Source organism: Loa loa, assembly GCF_000183805.2.
Source record: "Loa loa unplaced genomic scaffold supercont3.86, whole genome shotgun sequence".
NCBI classification, from domain to species: Eukaryota; Metazoa; Nematoda; class Chromadorea; order Rhabditida; family Onchocercidae; genus Loa; species Loa loa.
The window spans coordinates 82,199-101,054 of NW_018108266.1; the positions used below are offsets into that span (position 1 = coordinate 82,199).

Genomic DNA, 18,856 nt, shown 5'->3' on the forward strand with positions numbered 1-18,856 from the left:
AGTGGTTTATAACAAACATTACATCAGATTTCCTTTGGATAAGAAAACTGTCAAAATCCGATTACGACAAAGGACTCTATTTGCAACATTAAACATTGCAATTAAAATTGGTTCTCGGATAAGAAATTTAGCATAGGAATTGACTTTTTTGCCATAAAGGAAAGGATGAACAAGAAAAACGCATGAGACAATGAATTTGAGGAATGTAAAATTGGTTGAATGATTCATGACATTGTTACAATTTGTGTGATTGATTTGTACATTGGTTTATTTTATCATTTTATTTTATTTGGAGCTTCGCGATATTCGAAATTCGCGACAGATGATGTGTCTCCATCTCTCCCGATTTGAGGCCAGATTAACTATTAATGTAGTCTATATGGCCAAGGCTAAGGTACTATTTCAATGATTTTTCTCTTTGGAGCTCTTCTCTTGAGGAAAATGATAATGAATACCATACAGCACAATCTTAAGATGGTGATCCTCCATCCTGGAAATGTATCCAGCCGAGGATCCAACCAACTGCATTGTCAGTAGTATGGCCTCAATATTGGTCACCCTTATCTGTTCGAGGACAATAGTTAGATGTTTAGGACTGTACGGAGACAGTACTGTGGAAACGTCTGACGAATCGTAGGTAGTAGCGGTAGATGACCTATGAAAACAAATAGTATGAGGCTTTACAAACACTAATGTTTGTATTTTTCTTCATGTTTATTGCACTAGACTCTATTATGGAGCTTTCCGGAAGCTGTATGTCTTTGCTAGCCTATTTTCCATCTCTTCAATCTTATTGTCCGAGGAAATGATGTTTCACAGATAATTGAACTGTTAGACTGACTGAGCTCTAATTTACCTATGGCGATTTGGAGGTGATGGAGGACTTCCCAAATACAGGTTGGTAGAGAACTTCTACTGTAGAAGCTTTGGGCGCATCTGTGAATCCGTACATTGCTTTCAGAGCCTCATAGAATCTACGCATGGTTAAATCTTTTCTGTCAGGTTGACCCACCACTTGTTTTATATGTCTGAAGTTTTTGTTGAAGCTTTCTGCAAAGCGAAAAGCTATTTTTCTTCAGAGCAAGGTGGCTGAGCGAGGTGTGCTTGGTGAGTAGTTTTCTTCTTTGTCAATAATTTATGGATCTCTTGATTATTTTCGTCAGACCGCTCCTTGTTTTTCATGGAGGAGAATCCCAAAGATTCGCAAAAGATTATGGGATTATGAAATAGAATCCCCTATGAAAAATAGAAGGATTATGAAATAGAATCCCCAAAAGATTATGAAATAGAATCCCCTGAGAGAGGTTTTAATATGTTGCCAAAGCGCTTCCGCAGAGGAATCTGTGGAGTGATCTTGAAGTTTGGTTTGAAGATTTATTTGGAAGCTATTTCTAACTGAAGGTGTTTGGAGATTAACTTTGAGCCTTCTTCATGGGATCTTACCTCTCTCAGGTTTGGATTTAAAGCGGAGGTTGAGTTTAAATCGCACAAAGCGATGGCCTGTTTAACATTCTGGCTAGACATCACATGAGCGTGACAAACGTCGTGAACGTTTCTCTAAAAATATAAGACACTCAAATCTAGGCATCGCACTAAAACACAATCAATGAGATGCCAGTGCTTGAATCGAGGATGCATACAGGTTGTCTTCAAACTGTCTCTCTGCCAAAAGATAGTATTCGTGATAGTGAGTTGCTGCTCTGCAAAAAACTTCAACAGAAGCCATCCTATCGTTGCAGTTTCCAATACCATGCTTGCCTAATACCTTTTCAGGCATCGGAGTTCTTTCAATTCTCAGTATAGAATCTTTTTCCATAGGATCAGCTTACAGAGTTAAAATATACACGCTGGAGAGAACTTGTTGCTTGTTGTGTAGTAAGAATCGTATGAAAATAATGCGATCGGAATGAACTGTCGGGAAATTTTTAAATTTGGAGGCGATGTAGTTTGAAGTGAAACTATGAAGCGAACTCCTGAAAGGTGGCTTTCGATTTCGGTTCACCTGACCAATAGTAGAGTACTACTATTAATAGGCAACATATTGTTTGTGGCTGCCGTCTTCATGGAGACGAATCCCACTGAGAGCAGCAATATCGATGTTGAGTCGTGATAGTTCGTGGAAATTAGAGCTGAACGACGCGCAGGCGTCCACTATTCGCATTATCAAGTGTGGTTCTGATATTTCAAATGCGAATGTCAATCTGAACATACCTTTGGAGGCAGGTGTATGTCTTTGTTTTTTGTCGTTGTTCAACTACATCAGAAAGAGGCTGTTTGGTCATTCAAGGCGTATCTAAACAAAACTGTCATCTCCGAGGCTAAGTTGTCTCCATGTAGACTGGGTCTGCAGCTTTCAGTCCATCTTATCGCCTGTCGTTTTGTTTCTCACCTGTTGATATAGGGATTTACAAAAATGGATGTATCCGTCGAGTACGCCCAGAGGATTTTTTTTAGATTAGGCATAGTGTGGGCGGAACTGGCCCCATCCATCCCTTACTTCTAAGGTTCATCTTCTAGGGCCTAGCGAGCTTGGTGGTGACAGGAAGTCCTCAGGGAGTTTGTCTTTTGTTAGACCAATAAGCCAATCCTGCTCGTGGGTGCACTTTGTTTGACCCTTTCAGTTGAGACCTGTCTGGCATGGGAATCCTACGGAGGCAGATGCCACCACCAGCATAGCTTGCAACCTCGTAAGAGCACACAAGCTTCTGCCCTGCGACAAAGGTATCCTGTATAGAATGAGGAATTTATTTGATTATTTGGTTATTTATGTGAATACAAGGGTGTGGATTTAGCTAACAATACAAAGATGGGAAATAAATCTAAGGAATGTAGAATGAGGAATTTATTTATGTGAATACAAAGGTGTGAATTCAGCTAACAATACAAAGATGGGAAATAAATCTGAGGAATGTGGAATTAGTAATGAGGAATTTATTTGATTATTTGTTTGTTTGGAATTTAGTTGGAGTTTCGCGAATTCCGAATTCGCGACATCCTGAGAGAAGGCATAGGACATAAAACTATTTCAAAAGAATATAATATTTTCAAAAATACTACACTTTTCTCGCTTTACTTCAATATTAACTATGTTTCAAATTAAATTCCCTCTGCGACTACCTCATGTTGCCACATCACTTGTCACTTATTTATCTATAAGATATATAGTCAGATTTTTGTTGCGTTGTCATTCAATTTATTTTTAACAGTTTCTTCTTTTATAGCATCAAATTCACTTTCTTCCTTGAAGTTCATTCAGATAAGTCGAAGCAATCAAAAAAAGGATGTAAATTTAATTTACATTTAAACTTGGTTTTCTTATTATAGGTACAGCCTTGATAACGATGACTTCTTACCATTCTTCATCAACTCAACAACAGGATGTATAGGAAGACTGGAAGTACTGGATCGCGAATCTCAATCGGAGTGGATCCTGAAGGTAGCAGCTCATGATAATGGGAAATTTGTAGAACATTCAAGTACTGCATTAATACAGATTCGAGTTCTGGATCAGAATGATAATATACCTATCATCCTGAATGAACAACTTGATGTCTTCATCCCAAACAGTGTTGAAAAAGGTATCTTGAAATGGTTTTTATTAATTTATAATTAAACAGTCATTACGAGAAATATTGCGATTTTCAAATAAATTTAATAAAGAAATGATGGATTGATGTAACAATTCTACTCAAATCACCATTACCTTGGACTGATCAGCAGCAGAATCAGTCCAGTTATCCGGGTCCCGACATAGGACAAAAAATTTTTGTAATACTGTTCAGAAATTTTTAAATGTACCGATGCAAAAACAGTATTTGATTAGGGTAAGAGAAAAAAGAAGAGAAAAGAAATTTAAGGAAAAGATAGAGTATTGCTATTTCTGGACCCACCAATGCTTCAATTTGAGATTTTGGAAACTTGTTGCAGAAATTCTAAATCGAAACTGGAGTCTGAGGTTTATAAAATAATGTTGTCCTCTGAGACAAATCATTTCATCATTTTAGATGATGTAGTATACGTATTATCGGCACATGACCCGGATGAAAATGATGCCCTATACTACAATATTAGTGGTCCGGATGTGTCATATTTCCAAATCAACCAAAGTGGTGTCATCACTGCTACACGAAAACTCCTCAAACAAGATTATTCAATCACTGCAATAGTTTATGATAATGGAAACTTAAACTCTTCCGTTGTATTGGCGTTTTACGTGTCGGAAGCCATGAGATTTCCTGTTTTTGAGGTAGTCTGTTAGTTTCACGAGATGTTCACGAAAATTCTTATCCGGTGTAAACCATGAATCTTTCTTGTGTGCTTATCTTTTTCTCTGGTTTGCCTTTGCTTTGCGCATTGCTTCAGCATTTTTTGGGAATTATAACAAATTCAGCATACTCCATTTATTCATCAAGGTTTATTCACTCATATTAAAGCGTCGCGGAATTCTGATAGTCTCTTCCATGAGTTTCTCATTTTGAAAGATGATTTATTGTTTATTATTAAAGTTTATGTGAATTTTATTATTTTAAACTCGACTTTATTGCTTTCACCTATTTCTATAAATTTCCAGAAGCGCTCACAGCGGGAATTCCTAGTTGTAGAACATGATCCAGATATGCTGGTAACAAAATTTGTCGCTCAGTCGGTTAATGCATCCAGTCGGGGAATATTATTTTCTATTTTTAGTGGTGACCCCCATCGTCATTTTTATCTTAATCCTAATTCTGGAGAATTGTATACAACGTATGCCTTTTGGATTTACAGATTATTCCTAAATAAGGCTATTTTTTACTCCATTGAACAAGTTTTAACTCTTAAAAAACAGTTCCCAATTTTTTTGTTCACATAGTTAATCAAGATAGCTATGAATTTATGACTGGGACCAAATCATTTTTTATGTACCGTATTTATAAATTGATGTTCGGTGGACAAATTTATTTTAAAAACACCTTTGAATGAAGTTTAAGGAGTCGAGTAGATCATGAATATCGAAAGCAGTACGAATTGTGGATTGCTGCTATTGACCAACATGCTCAACCGATGGTTTCATATGCAAACTGTATTGTGAATGTTGTGGACATCAATGACAATAAGCCTTTCTTTGAGAAGGTTTTCACTTATCTCATTTTTATTTGAAACCAGGGAATAGACAAATACTGCTTCCCATGAATATGTTGTAGACATGGATCATGCAAGAGTCTATGATCACTTCTCTTTTTGTACAAGCATTTACTTTCGAATTTGAAGAAAAACGGAAGAGAAGTTTTTTTTTCAGGCTTTTTATTCTGCTTCAGTAGCAGAAAACGGTGATAGCAATGAATTTATAATAAAAGTTACCGCTCGAGATTCTGATACCGGAATGAATGGGGAAATTTCATATAGTTTGATGACAAGTGCTTCGGATGGATGGAAACACTTCAAAATCAATAAAGAATCGGGAGAAATTTTTACTGTTTCTGGTTTGGATGCCGAATATTTAAGGGAATATCATTTACATGTTATTGCAAAAGATCATGGTAATCCACAATTGTCAGAGGCGGTGGTTGTGAAGGTTTTACTTAATTTTATGAATTTGCAGATTAAATGAATAGATGGTCAGTTAATTAATTTAGTGGTCGGTTGACTGTCCGATTGACCATCTCTGACCACAGTTTATAATCCGATTCCGTGGCATTTTACAGCAACTGTTTTGCTGTTTATTAAATTGATCAAGTTTTTCAAATACTTTTTTCAAAATCGATCATAATGATTCAGTCTAAATTATGACTCATGCCTTCTGCATAGATTGTCATTCTAAATCACTAATCATTTTATGCTATCATATTCTTAGCAGTAATTAAATGAGTAAAATACAAACAAGTGCTGAACGATTGAATAAATATTTAGCATTAATTGGCTTTAATTTCTATTATTAGATTGAAGTACTGGATAAGAACGACAACCCGCCGCGTTTTTCAAATTTATTTCACGGTATAATTGCAGAAAACAGTCCTTTGGGGACACCAGTACTTCAGGTGAAGGTATTTAATCATATTTACTGCAACCCTGTTTATTTGACATTCACATTATCATCGAAAATCTATTATTCAGGTAACAATTTATGATGCTGATGTGAATAGTACTCTTATTTATGGTTTGGAAGGTAACTATGCTGATAACTTCTTGATTGATCAACAAACTGGTTGGATTAGTCTGGCAAAAGAAGTTGATCGAGAAGAAGTATGAAACAGAACATTTTCCTTTTGTTTGTAGTAAGTATAAAAAATATTGGTGCCTCCCTAAACAGAATCATCGGGTGAGTAAGATATTGAACAAAGAAGAAAAACGTGCTTATTATCACAGTTAAGGCATCGGTTGAAAATTTTCCGCTTTGTTGTGAGACACTGAAATTTCGAAATATTTTACAGAGAAATGAATACTCGATAAAAGTGAAAGCGTGGGATGGCCTATGGGAAGTACGGACATCACTAACTATCACTATACAAGACATTAATGATAATGCTCCTACGTTCAACGATTCATTTTATAAATTTTTGGTTGCAGCCGATTTAGTAAGATATGCAAAATTGAAACTTTTCTTATACCAATTCTTACTTAAACTATAACAGAGCCTATGAAGGATATATAAAATTAAAAATAAAATTTGTGACTGATTTCGGAACTTCATATCGATAAAGACTTTTATAAATTCAAAAAAGAACGTCTTCATTCCAAAAGTTTGCAGGAAATCTTTGCTGAGATTGGGCGAATTTTGGCATTTGATGAGGATGATGGATTAAATGGACAAGTTCGCTACGATTTACGATGCGACAGTGATTTGTTTATGATTGAGCCGTCTAGCGGACGCATTTTTCCAATAACTGCCTTAGAGCAATACGTAAATAATACCGTGGAATGTAAAGGTTTTGCTAGTGATCAGGGATTTCCATCAATGAACAGTGATGTAAGTGATGTCATTTTTCTTGTTTGAAATGATCGAATGATTAACTGAGAATGAACTGTTCCAGGTCAATCTCTATATTTACATCATCGAATCTGCTGAAAGCAACGAAACAAAGCAGCCTTACTACGAGTTTGCCCTTCCTCCCGATACTGACCCCGATACAGCAATTGGTCATTTGCCGTTGCATAATGTTAGTTGATTTCCCAAATTTTCCATATCTAAAGAAAATTTTAATATTCTATTGAAGGGATTTCGCTTTAGATTTCTCCACTATTTATTCAGTTCCGGATTCTATTGTTCCTTTTCCGAATTTTATTACTCCTTTAATAAGCTATTTACTTTTAAAAACTTAAGACAATTGCCGTAGTGAATGATAGCCGATTTATGGTGGATCAGGATGGGTATCTGTTCACAAACGCTACATTTCCGGAAGCTATATTGGGACACAAGATTATCTTCTCTGTTGCAACTAATAATAAGAACGATCCTATGAAGACTATCATTTCCATTGAATTTATTAAGCCAAACATTAACCGCCCACAGTTTTCATTTAAAAGGTAATTATTAGAAGTTATTCTCATCAACGTTTTCTTATCGCAACGATGGCTGAGGGTTAATTCTGCTTCTTTGCTTCGTTTTTTCCTTTCGATTTCCTTAATTCTCTTTACTTGTCATAATTGGATAATGAAACCTTAAAATTGGGTAATTAGACTTTTACTCCGATAAGTTGCTTAATGTAGCATCGAAATCATCAAGTACAATATCAATAAGGCAAATTCAATGACGATATCAATAAAAAAAGAAGTGACACCCAATATTCCGATCAACAAACCCATTTCAAACACATTTTTAAAGTAATTCTGCTGCTCAGGATCCTTCGCGTTCTCGAGTGGTAGGACCCTATTACGATTCCAAGATTACTAGATTTAGCGCCTTTGTTAGCGCGCACGTAAAACGATGAATGCACACCTATTTAAATTCTGCAATAAATCGTATCTACAATGCAGCAATGTCAATTTTCAACAAAGGGGGTTACTGATCCTTTGTTTCCATTCACGATTTCAGCGTTAATTTCTAACAATCAACTCTTCTGTGAGGCTTGTGGGACTTTTCCACATTCCGATTATTAACGGGTAGCGCAGTGATATTATATAAATGAGTTGGTGGTCTGTTTTCAAGTAATTATATGTCAATAACAACTTTTTCTTGTGAATGATATGCATTGGCTGCACGACTTATCACGATTAGAAGTTACAGCAATTAAATCCGATTCTTTATTCCTAAACATTGAAATTATAACACTGATAAGGGTCTGAACCGATCAAGTTATTTCAGATACAACATTTCGATTCAAGAAAACTGCCGTTTGCACACAGCGATTGGTATGGTCATGGCGAAAGATCCTGACATAGGTCTTAACGGTCTTTTAACTTATCATATAATTTATGATACTGACCGTTTACCGTTTACAATTGAGCCAACAACAGGTTTTATTTCCAACTTGTTTATGATTTTCAGTTGATGTTCTACTTAATCTAATTAACACCAAATTAATAGTGACAAAAGTAGTGTCCAAGATACATTCTTGAAGCATATGAAATTGTCTTCCAACTGCGTAGGGTCAACTCTAGATTTTATATGTTAGAATTAATGCTTAGAGATTATATCCAAAAGATTATATCCATGGGAAGGTTTAGGAATTATATTGACAACAGGATACGTGGATTTCGAGGAAATCAGTAGTTACCACTTTTTAATAATGGCAATAGATTCCGGTTTCCCTGCGCTCAACGATACAGCAGAAGTCACTATTGAAGTGCTGGATGAAAACGATAATGTGCCCGAATTTGAAAATCATTATGTGCAGTATACGGTACTTCTATATTTCCTATACATTATTTGATGTCCAATCACTCAATAATGCCATTCTTTAACGTTGCTTTTCTTTAGAAAATCGTGAATTGTCTTGAGTATTATCGTGGTTCATAGCACATTCTGCTTGGTTGTGCGAATAGTTTATAATCAGCAATCGTTTCAGGTATCGGCAAATTCGCCGGTAGGTACTGCAATTGCGCATCTTTCTGCTTTTGACATAGATTCAGAGCCAAACGCTCTTATCGTTTACCACCTGCTTTCGGATTCTGTTGGAGAATTACCTTTTGCTATAAATGATACTACTGGCACATTATATGTGTCCTCTCAATTTCGTTATGAAACAGCTAGTGAATATGTATTCCGCGTACTGGCCAGTAATCCCAGAACCGCAAGTCTGGAATATTCAAAATTGGCCCCAGAAAGTTCACGAAATGGAACATATTCTGGTGTTCTGCAAGTTGAAATTTTCGTGAAGCAAGATGGCGAATCTGAGTTATATTTTCCAGAAACAGAACGGAACTTCGAGATTAGCGCTTCGGTTCTGAAAGGTATCTGAATATGTGAAGGAAACTTGGAACAAGACTACTAGAACTATAATGGTACAGATCGTTGGAACTGGCCAACTTTCGCGAAATGCAGATTTTAAAAAATACAAGCAACTATTTGTTTAAACCAAGATTGTATTAATAATGAAACACAGTTGTCATTCTTATTGTAGTGAAGCGATTGCAGCGGGGAACAGAATTTAAATTTATTTTGCATCATAAAATCACCAAATTGTGAAGATAACTCTAAATGAGTTAGCAAATTTTGTTTAGGCACCATAATTGGCAGAGTGGAAGCGATTCATCTGAAAGGAAATCATTACAATAGAATTTTATATCGTATGGCTTCAAATAATCTGGTTGCTATAAATGATCGTACAGGAGAAATATATGTGAAGGAAACTTGGAACGGGACTACTGGAATTATAATGTTGCAGGTCGTTGCAACTGGCCAACTTTCGCGAAATGCAGATTTTAAACCAAATGTGTTAGTTGCTGGAAATTTTCAAGGAAATTACTCGGATCATCATTTAAATCCTACAAATGATCCGTTTGATTTCATTTCAGTTTTTAAATATTCCGTTTTGGGTTTTCTGCACAATCCATTATAGTTGTAAAGTGTACATCGAACGAAAGGATGCGGAAGCACTGCCAATATTACTGCCTCACTACGAATTTTCATTATCCGAGGATACTGATAGCTCAGAAAGTTTCGTTATTTTTGATCATCTCCCACGAAAATGTCGCCTTGATATTATTGAAGAAGGAATTGGATATAATATTGAACAGGTAACTTTCGTGCTCCATTATTATTTTGTCAGTGCAAGATTCAAAATCAGATTTATTGTTTAAAATATGGATTATTAATAGGATATTTTAAAATAATTGATAGTATGCAGAAAATAAACTTTGTTAAAACTTGCTTGAAAACTGATAACGGGAGGGAAATGAAAGTTTTTGCAGCCCTTCTGCATTGTTGATCCCGGTAACATTCATTTATGCGGTCCAGTGGATTATAAAAAAAAAGCTGATTATCGTTTTCAAATTGCCCTTATCGAGAATGGTGTCATACGTTCTCGATCCTTAGTTACGATAACAGTGAATGATGTGAATGATAATGAACCTTCATTGGATTCTGCGGCTTCTATCGGCTATATTTTGGAGAATTCACCGATACGTACAACAATAATGAAGGTACATATGGCCGACAGTGATATTTTGGAAAAACAACCGTCGTTCAAGTACCGAATTGCTGACAGAGATCTATCTCAGGTTATTGATAGACGTAATATGTTTATTAATATTTTGAATCATGGTGAAGTTTTCAGTCTTTCTAGATAGGTTCATTAAAAGCTGTTGTTTTTATGCCTAAAAAAGAAATAATTAGAAGAGTAATAATGTCGTAAAACAACCATCAGGAAATATGGTACGCTTGTTAAATTTGATGGGGATACTCCTATCTTGCAAATGTTCTATATTCAACATAGATTGAAGATCAATTTCATTGCCGCTGCAATTTGTAATGGAATTATTTTTTATATGATCTTAATGCAAAAAGTTCCAATGAGTGAAAGAGGTGCCATGAATTAATGTTGCAGTAAAATGACAATTTTGGCTCATTTGTAGGATTTTCCTTAATTTATATTACAGTTGAGGATTTGTTTACAGATATTTTTAATCAATGATACCACTGGCATAATGTCTAGCTCTGATGTTCTGGATCGTGAAAAACGTTCGCTTTATGTTGTACCGATAACTGTCAGTGCTCTGGACGTCGTCCCTCCACTTCACGCAACTTTTCATTTACGAATCTACGTTGATGATCAGGATGATAATGCACCAGAACCAGTGCCACGAACAATAAATTTGGGATATTTGGGCGAAATTCCGGATATGATTATCCTGCATACATTTCCAGTTGATGCAGACCAAGTTGGCGTATACAGTTGCCGACTGTCCCATATTTCACAAGATTTTAATGTACGTTCTAGAAATATTTCCAGTAAGCAAAAATCCATAAAAATTAAAAGTCATCTGATAACATCTGATAAGAGTGTTTACAGATATCAAGCAGTTGCGTGTTGAAACTGCCAGCAAGTTTGCTAAAAGCAGAGTACTTTCTCAGTACTCCATTATTGGTGGAAGCTTCCAACCGTAATACAAATGTAACATTTCCAATACATTTACGAATGCGGCGAGATATCGCTCCAAGATCGTTACTCAGTGATTTCGGTGTAATTGTAGAATTATGGGGTGCTGAAGGGAGTATAGCTGATAGTTTTTCTGCATTCGAAGATGCATTTCCGGATACGGTGAGATATAGCTAACAAAATGTTTCAAAGCACTTAAGAGAGCATTTTGCATACTTTTTATAATCAGATTTCTTCTATCAACATTTGGTTTGTTATTTTTCGAGCAGTAACTTTTTTCGTTTTTCCTTTCAGTTTTATTAAACTCTACTAATTAATTTCCTCGATTGTCTTCTGCATTTTTTGCTTTATTTTGCATGGTATCTTAGGATTTAAAAGGTAATAATAGTAGACTGCTACATTACCTTGGGAAATATAGTAGATTGCTCAATATGCAGATTATCCCGCTCTTTATAGATGCTCCAACTTCTCGGTCTGCAACATTTAGAAGTTGATTTTTTCCGTGTTTTCGTAGCAGTTCTGGATCAAGATTTGGTACCAACAAGCAAAGACAATGCTTTGAAATTGTTGCAAGAATTTTTCGCTGAGAAGTTGATTTCTAAGAACGTGCATCTCAAACAACTTGCATTGGACATATGTACTCTTACTCCTGAACAATGCGTGTACGGTAGCAAATGTTCCCAGAATATAACAAAGAATGGAGAATTATTCGAAATGATTGGCTATAAAACAAGTTTTATTGTTCCAGTTGTTATTAACCATATAAAGTTAGTTTTCCCCTCATTAATTATAAATAGAATTATAACTGCATTTTTATAGAGTCTTTGAATATTAAGAAAAGTTCTTTATAACTATTTTGAGATATGAATAAAACCATATTGATTTCAAAAGTTTTTGAAGTTAATCGGATGGTTAATTTTGAAGAACAGGTATATGACATCCAGCATATCTGATGTCTATTCCTATCCTCATCACTTAGAATCTTCAGCGCATATGTATTCCTTTGTTCATCAAAGTATCATCCTAATTTTACATCATAGCTGCATATGCGAGAATGATGTGGTATGTAATGGTAATGAAAATCAAGTTTGTGAGGGAAATGGAAAATGCCGAAATGGTGGTACTTGTCAGGCACGTACAGGAACATGTCTATGTATTAACGGTTATACCGGAAAATTCTGCGAGAATGATATCGATGAATGTGAGGATAAGGTAAATCTTTTTTCACTTGTCTCATAGTTTACTATTTTCTAATTAAATTATTGATTCTATTTACTTCAAAACCATTCCAATAATGAATCAAAAAAAGCGAAACAAATTGTGGTACGATTACATTATTGAACAATGCTCTCCGTGATTATCACTAGAAGTGCCAACAAATCTTTCAGTAACTTCCATGGGTATAATATGCTTTAAAATGAACTAAAAAATAATTTTCTGACAACATGTTTGGTGTATTTCTTGAGTCCTCAGAGATTCCCGCAATCGTAACGCCTTTTGCCTTTTATGAATCGAATGAGATTAAACTGCAGAATATTTGTGGGAATGGAAAGTGTTTAAATGTATTTGGTTCGTTTGTTTGCGCATGTGATGACAATGCTGCAAAGAGTCCGATATACTGTAAAAATTCCGATAACAACATTTGTGATCGTTGTCACAGGTTTTGTCATCCTTGAATTAATGCAGCAATTTACCGTAGACATTTCGCAATAAAAATGAGATGGTCGATTAATTCAAATAAGTATCCTTTTTTTTTTCTGAGATTTGCGATTTTGCAGTATTTAACGACTATATTGTCAGGTTGGAGCTATTTTCGGTGTAACGGTAGTCAGTTCTACCCATCAGTTTGAATTCTAACATCTTACCTTTAACCTTGTGCAGATGATTTTATATGAATTGTATAAAATAACCTTTTGCAGGGGAACGTGCGTTAAACAGGATAATGGACAACGTTTATGCGAATGTGATGATGGTTATAGTGGGCGCTATTGTCATTTAAAAATTCGTTGTTTCGATGGTTTCTCATCATTATTGCAATTCCCACTTCATCAAGAAATTTTTATGTTGACACAAGAATTCAGGACTCTGAATCCGGTGGAATTTCTCTCCAGTAGATTGAAAGCTTACTATTCACACTATCGTCCATAAAAATAATACAAATATTACAGACATTTCGCCACCCTACACTTTTTTTACACTTTAGTTACATTTCAGTCCGGCTTATTGTTGAGTTCTTACCCAGTAGCCGAATTCAGAGAGCCTGATTTCACATTGGCACTACGAAATGGCCAGATACATCTAAGTGGCAATTCAAGCCAGAAGAATGAATTATTGGTGGAAGAGAAAGTAAATGATGGAAAGTGGAGAATGATTCGTTTCCGATACAAACATCGAAGGGTGAAGTTGACAGTTGAGCACTGCGACGAAGATGGTTTCTGTGAACCATGCAAAAGTTCTCGCTGTGTTGCTGCAGCAAATAATTTCGAGTCTGTATTAAATTTCGTTTTCTAATAAACTTAAAATTTGCTACATCATTTTGTAGGGAATGAGTTTGATGAAAAAAGGGATAGTTTTTATTGCTATTTCTGAACTTTTAAAGGTTCGATGATTTCTTCTATCTTATTCCCTAACATTCAGGGAGGTTGAAATTGATTGGAAAATTAGTCGTTAGATTTCTAGTGATTAAGCATTTCTGATTAACGTGAGCTTCCGCTACATTTTATAATGGTCAGCAATTTTTAGCATTCTAACAACCGTTGGAGAGCAAATTGTGTATATTGGTGGAGTGAAAAATTCCGTTACTTCCGCTATTACTGCTGAACAGGTTCATCTTTTAGTGCAGCTAAAAAGCTGTATTTCATAAAGGCTACTGTTGCTAAGACTTTCCAATGTTTCATGAAAGGAAAATCGGAATAAATATTATGAGTAATTTCAGAGCTTTTGAAATGCTCCCTTACCTCTCCTATATATAATAATTGTAACACAGTTCTAAGAAAAATTCCAGAGCTAATGTATGAGATATATAAAATTTGCGCTTCAAATCATGTACCTATAGATTCATGTGTTCCAGAGCAGTACTGCCAATTTTGAGGGTTGTATGCGTCAAATTATAATTAACGAGCATGAAATTGATAATGTTCTCGGTTTCCTGGAGCAAAATGTAATTGACAAAGATAACTGGAAAACATGTGTAGATGATGGTGACATCGATATGTGTTCTGGTGGTGTTTGTATCACTGACGAGAACGATAGGAAATGCATCTGTGCAGATGGTTTCGATGCGTTGGATTGTCATAAGGGTTAATTATTAAATAATAACATACACGGTCAGAGAACTCCCTTCAAAATGTCGCATTTTATATGTTTTGTAAAGTTAAAAGTGGCAAATTTTTAGCAGTAGAGCCATGGCATGTTAAAAGTGGTGAAATCGTTTTCCAATTATCCATGTACATGATAGAGAAAATTGAGCTTGCAAAGTGCAACACCTCTACGCAAATATCATCTGAAGAGCATAGGCACAGTGTCATCGATGATGAGAAAGAGCAATTGCGGGAGATCCCGTGTGAAGAATCAGAAATGTAAGCTTCTCAATGCTATTTTTTCAAAATACCGAAAGAGTTGCAATATTGTAAATGACATCATCTTTTGCGAGATCTCGGAACGAGAATTTCAAGACTTTAGAATCAACAATTGGAAAAGTAAGTTGACTAAAGAAGATTGTCGATAATGGTTTCCAATACTGATGATGTTTAACATGAGTGCATAACGGAGAGATTCATTATAATCTTTTGCTTTGACTTATCTGCAATGTTTCTTACTAAAATCATTGATAAGTTTTTTCTTTCTTTTTTTTTAGAGAAAGCGACATACTGGATGACATCCCTGCACAGTGGATGGAACTTGACTTCAAGACTGCCCTCAAGAATACCATCATTTTTGCTATAGTTGAAGAGATGAGATACAGCAAAATTGAGGTGAAGAAATTTGGTAAAACTATAGTAAGGTATTGAGGTTTTAGCGGGTTAAAGTCTATAATTTTTCGAAATTTGGAAAACTTTTTGGAAAAACTGACATTCAAATTCAATAATGGTAAATTACTTCAGCTCATTAACGGATCAGCTTACATGATTACGAAGATGCGGGGCGCACAGTCAATAAAAGTACACATTGCAAGCAATCTTGATGATACTGAGTGGCATCGTCTTAGCTTACAGATAAGCGAGGATCAGAAAGTTTTCAGAATCGAGGTTATTTGGATTTTTTTTGAAAGGCAGTCAATTTTCGTGACTACACCACTTACTATTAGAGCAAGTCAGCATTGGTACAACCTAGATTGACTTTTTATGTTTTCTTAAAATTATCAAAAATCTTTACCGCAGAATCTTTGTCACAGCGGTCGGATATTTGTATTTACACTGGTCCATTTTTTAAATTAATGTTTTCTTGAATTTTGCTTGAATTTCGAAATTTCAGATCGATGGATATGGGAAAGAAATTCGATCTGAGGAGCAACTACCGACTCTAATTTCGAGTTCCTTGTTGTCTTTGTCTTTGGGTCACAATACTGCAGATTACGCAGCTGCTTTTAGCGGGTGCTTCAGGCGATTTATTGTAAACAATCAGGCACAAAGCCTTGATGTATTGGGAGGAAATTTACTATCACAACAAGTATGCAGCCTTTCTTATGGTTCTACAGACAAAATAAAATATTTATGTGGTAACGACGAAGTGATAATGATATTATGATACGGCACATCGCACAAAAAGCATTTCTTTTTTAGGATAAAAATTCCATTCATGATTTGTTGAAATGAGAGATGTTACACTGTTGCATTGAATGGGAACGGAATTCTTGAGTGCATATTCGATCATCAGATTTTGCAGATTTTCAAAAGTGTCGGACACAGAGGAGCTCATAAAGGTTGTGATGAGTTTTTGATGAAACAAACATCGATTTCACTGGAATGGAAAATAGTCTGGGCGCTAATCGCCATTATATGCATCATGTTTTTCATCTCAGTATTTGCTGTTGTTTTATGGATTGTACGGAGACAATTTCCCGCTGACCGCATTATGGGAAAGCGACGAAATTGTTGGAAGCCGAAACTTTCGAGATTCCTCCCGGTGATAAGGTCAAATTCAAGGACGACACATATCGATGGTCACAGTGATGTGACGGTACAGCGAGCTGTGTACTGTGGACCAAACGTTTTGCAAAATAAGAGTGAGGTGAATTATCAAACAAATGATACTGCAGTACCTCACTTCTTATTGATTCCAACTGATTTGAAATCATTTTGAATTAAAGAAGCGAATCTTTGCTAATTATATCGACAAGTGTGAAACTTAGGAAATTTCAGCTTGCGTTCTGGGTGAGAATCTTTTTTCAGACTCAAAAGTTTTGTTCAGAAGTAATGGTGATAGCTAGCAGTTGTTCGCTATTGTTGGTATTTTAATACCCACTTTGATCCATTTATCATTTTATGGGTCCCTTCGGTTTTACAATTTTCTAAATTCAAGCATTCTCAAGGTTCCTCTCTACACGACTTGGATGCTAGCATGTTCCACAGTTGTAGGGAGAGTGTCATTCATCACAATCTGAAGTTGCTAGTAAGATACTGATTGGATGGATGACCGATGTATTTAACATGAAACCGATCATCTGTCGAAGACCATCCTCATTACTTAATTAGGTTTTAATTGGATTTGAAGATAGCAGTTGAAACGAAAAATTAATGGCTCACGCAGAAACTAGAAATTTAATTATTGTTTAAAAGATCTGCTCTCCAGTTATTTCCTTGAGAAAGTGTAGGATTTTATGAAAAGTGTAGGATTCAAATTCCATCCTTTCATTTGTAATTGGGATTTTTTTCCAGCTAAGTCGCAACAAGTCCAATACAGTGGAAAGCACATATTCCGGTTCATCGAATACCAGGCAACTAAAAGCGGATTTGCGTGAAAGTCATGTGTCCACATTCAATCCGACACAACGGCATTCATCTTCTGAGTGTAACATGCGGATGACTAAAGTAGCTACGCTCTTTCCAAATTAAAAGTGTATTTTTGCATTATTCTTATATGAAATGCAACTTTTCTACAGGGGTCAGATCGACGTAGGCGAGTATGTCCACGCAAAATACAGGTGACAGAAGAAAAAAGCCAGGAGGGATATCGCCAATCGCAGTCCAATGATTACAATGATATTACATATGAAAAGCCCTTTGCACAAAGGTTATATTTCAATTTCTTAACAACATGAACAACAGTGTTCTCTAAACACTGGTTTAGAAATCTGCACCCATTGCTACTGTACATATCAGCAACTAATCCTGAATGATTCCAGTCTAAATTTCAAGACTTCCAGTTTTTCCAGACCTCTGCATCTCCTGAGCACATCAAATCTTCATTCTCTGCCAACTGGCGTGGAAAGAAAGAATTCCAATGTAAGTATTCGCAATTATACTGTAAATTAGAAGATATCCTTGAATTTCTATTTATCCATGCAAACAAAAAGATGGAATCCTTTTCTAGAACAGTGAGACAAATTCAGCAAGGGCACCTCAGATAATGCACAGTTTTGTACCATTTCGTCCGTCTTGCACAGAATTTGTTGATTTCGAAGAATCATTCACTGATGATCTTGAACATTTCAGAAAATTCACATGAAACTTGCTCAATTTCCAAGTTTTCTGTAGAAAGAGGAAATTTTTTCGACACTGTAAAAAGTTTGAATTATGCTGTACGAATTTCCAATCAATAAACCTTAAAGATCTGACGACCAATAATTTGATCAATACGAAGGTAAGGGAATAAGCATCAAAAAAGCCATAACAGAAAAAATTAAAGACGAAATAATAAAAACTTATGAAAAAGTCATTTTTATAACCGCGTTGCAATGCAGTTATAAAAAACTGATATGTTACAAATTTCCGGTATCCTTTCATCACTTCCGATACTTAATTAATTGCTACGAAGATGTACAGAGTCAGCGTCATATGGATTGCAAAGTGTAACGTAATATTATAAACAATCAAAACCTGAGTTTTGTTTATAAAATATATAGTCGATTATGAACATGGGTAAACTATGCCGAAGTGAGGTTAAAATGCAAAAAGCAACGACGAGTACAAGTTATGAAAGTAAAAAAAATTAAGGAAGAATAAAGATGTGAAGCAATCAGTTATTTGGCATAACAAAGGAAAAAGTCACAACCCGTAATTTTGGACTGATTCAAAAAATAAAATAATATTGAAATCTTCTGTAGGATTTCATTTTATAGAAAATAGAATTTTACAGCATCTAAATGAGAGAATGCAATCTCGAAAAAACAATGTAAAGGAAAA

The 18,856-nt window shown here is 35.4% G+C and overlaps 3 protein-coding genes across 3 annotated transcripts; 1 reads left to right on the forward strand and 2 right to left on the reverse strand.

Moving 5' to 3' along the window:
• Nucleotides 1–402: 402 nt before the first annotated feature.
• On the reverse strand, nucleotides 403–982 carry LOAG_03528 (hypothetical protein; the record flags this gene model as incomplete). The annotated part of the gene is made up of 2 exons (XM_003139065.1): nucleotides 403–655; nucleotides 885–982. The coding sequence occupies 2 exons, from the start codon at nucleotides 980–982 to the stop codon at nucleotides 403–405; spliced, it is 351 nt and encodes a 116-aa protein (XP_003139113.1).
• An 83-nt stretch (nucleotides 983–1,065) lies between these two features.
• Nucleotides 1,066–1,816, reverse strand: LOAG_03529 (hypothetical protein; the record flags this gene model as incomplete). The annotated part of the gene is made up of 3 exons (XM_003139066.1): nucleotides 1,066–1,236; nucleotides 1,444–1,557; nucleotides 1,712–1,816. 3 exons carry the CDS (start codon nucleotides 1,814–1,816, stop codon nucleotides 1,066–1,068), a joined length of 390 nt encoding a protein of 129 aa, XP_003139114.1.
• A 280-nt stretch (nucleotides 1,817–2,096) lies between these two features.
• On the forward strand, nucleotides 2,097–18,179 carry LOAG_03530 (hypothetical protein; the record flags this gene model as incomplete). The annotated part of the gene is made up of 38 exons (XM_020446347.1): nucleotides 2,097–2,223; nucleotides 2,518–2,556; nucleotides 2,622–2,721; nucleotides 3,325–3,578; nucleotides 4,005–4,246; nucleotides 4,571–4,743; nucleotides 4,968–5,109; nucleotides 5,276–5,551; nucleotides 5,916–6,014; nucleotides 6,091–6,219; nucleotides 6,408–6,551; nucleotides 6,725–6,943; nucleotides 7,008–7,133; nucleotides 7,298–7,500; nucleotides 8,279–8,430; nucleotides 8,641–8,816; nucleotides 8,982–9,366; nucleotides 9,637–9,850; nucleotides 9,975–10,152; nucleotides 10,327–10,635; nucleotides 11,032–11,343; nucleotides 11,427–11,675; nucleotides 11,970–12,280; nucleotides 12,554–12,725; nucleotides 13,046–13,173; nucleotides 13,433–13,607; nucleotides 13,728–13,999; nucleotides 14,256–14,337; nucleotides 14,584–14,812; nucleotides 14,908–15,091; nucleotides 15,370–15,511; nucleotides 15,617–15,760; nucleotides 15,987–16,181; nucleotides 16,398–16,742; nucleotides 17,390–17,542; nucleotides 17,614–17,744; nucleotides 17,887–17,956; nucleotides 18,045–18,179. 38 exons carry the CDS (start codon nucleotides 2,097–2,099, stop codon nucleotides 18,177–18,179), a joined length of 7,116 nt encoding a protein of 2,371 aa, XP_020303293.1.
• Nucleotides 18,180–18,856: the final 677 nt, after the last annotated feature.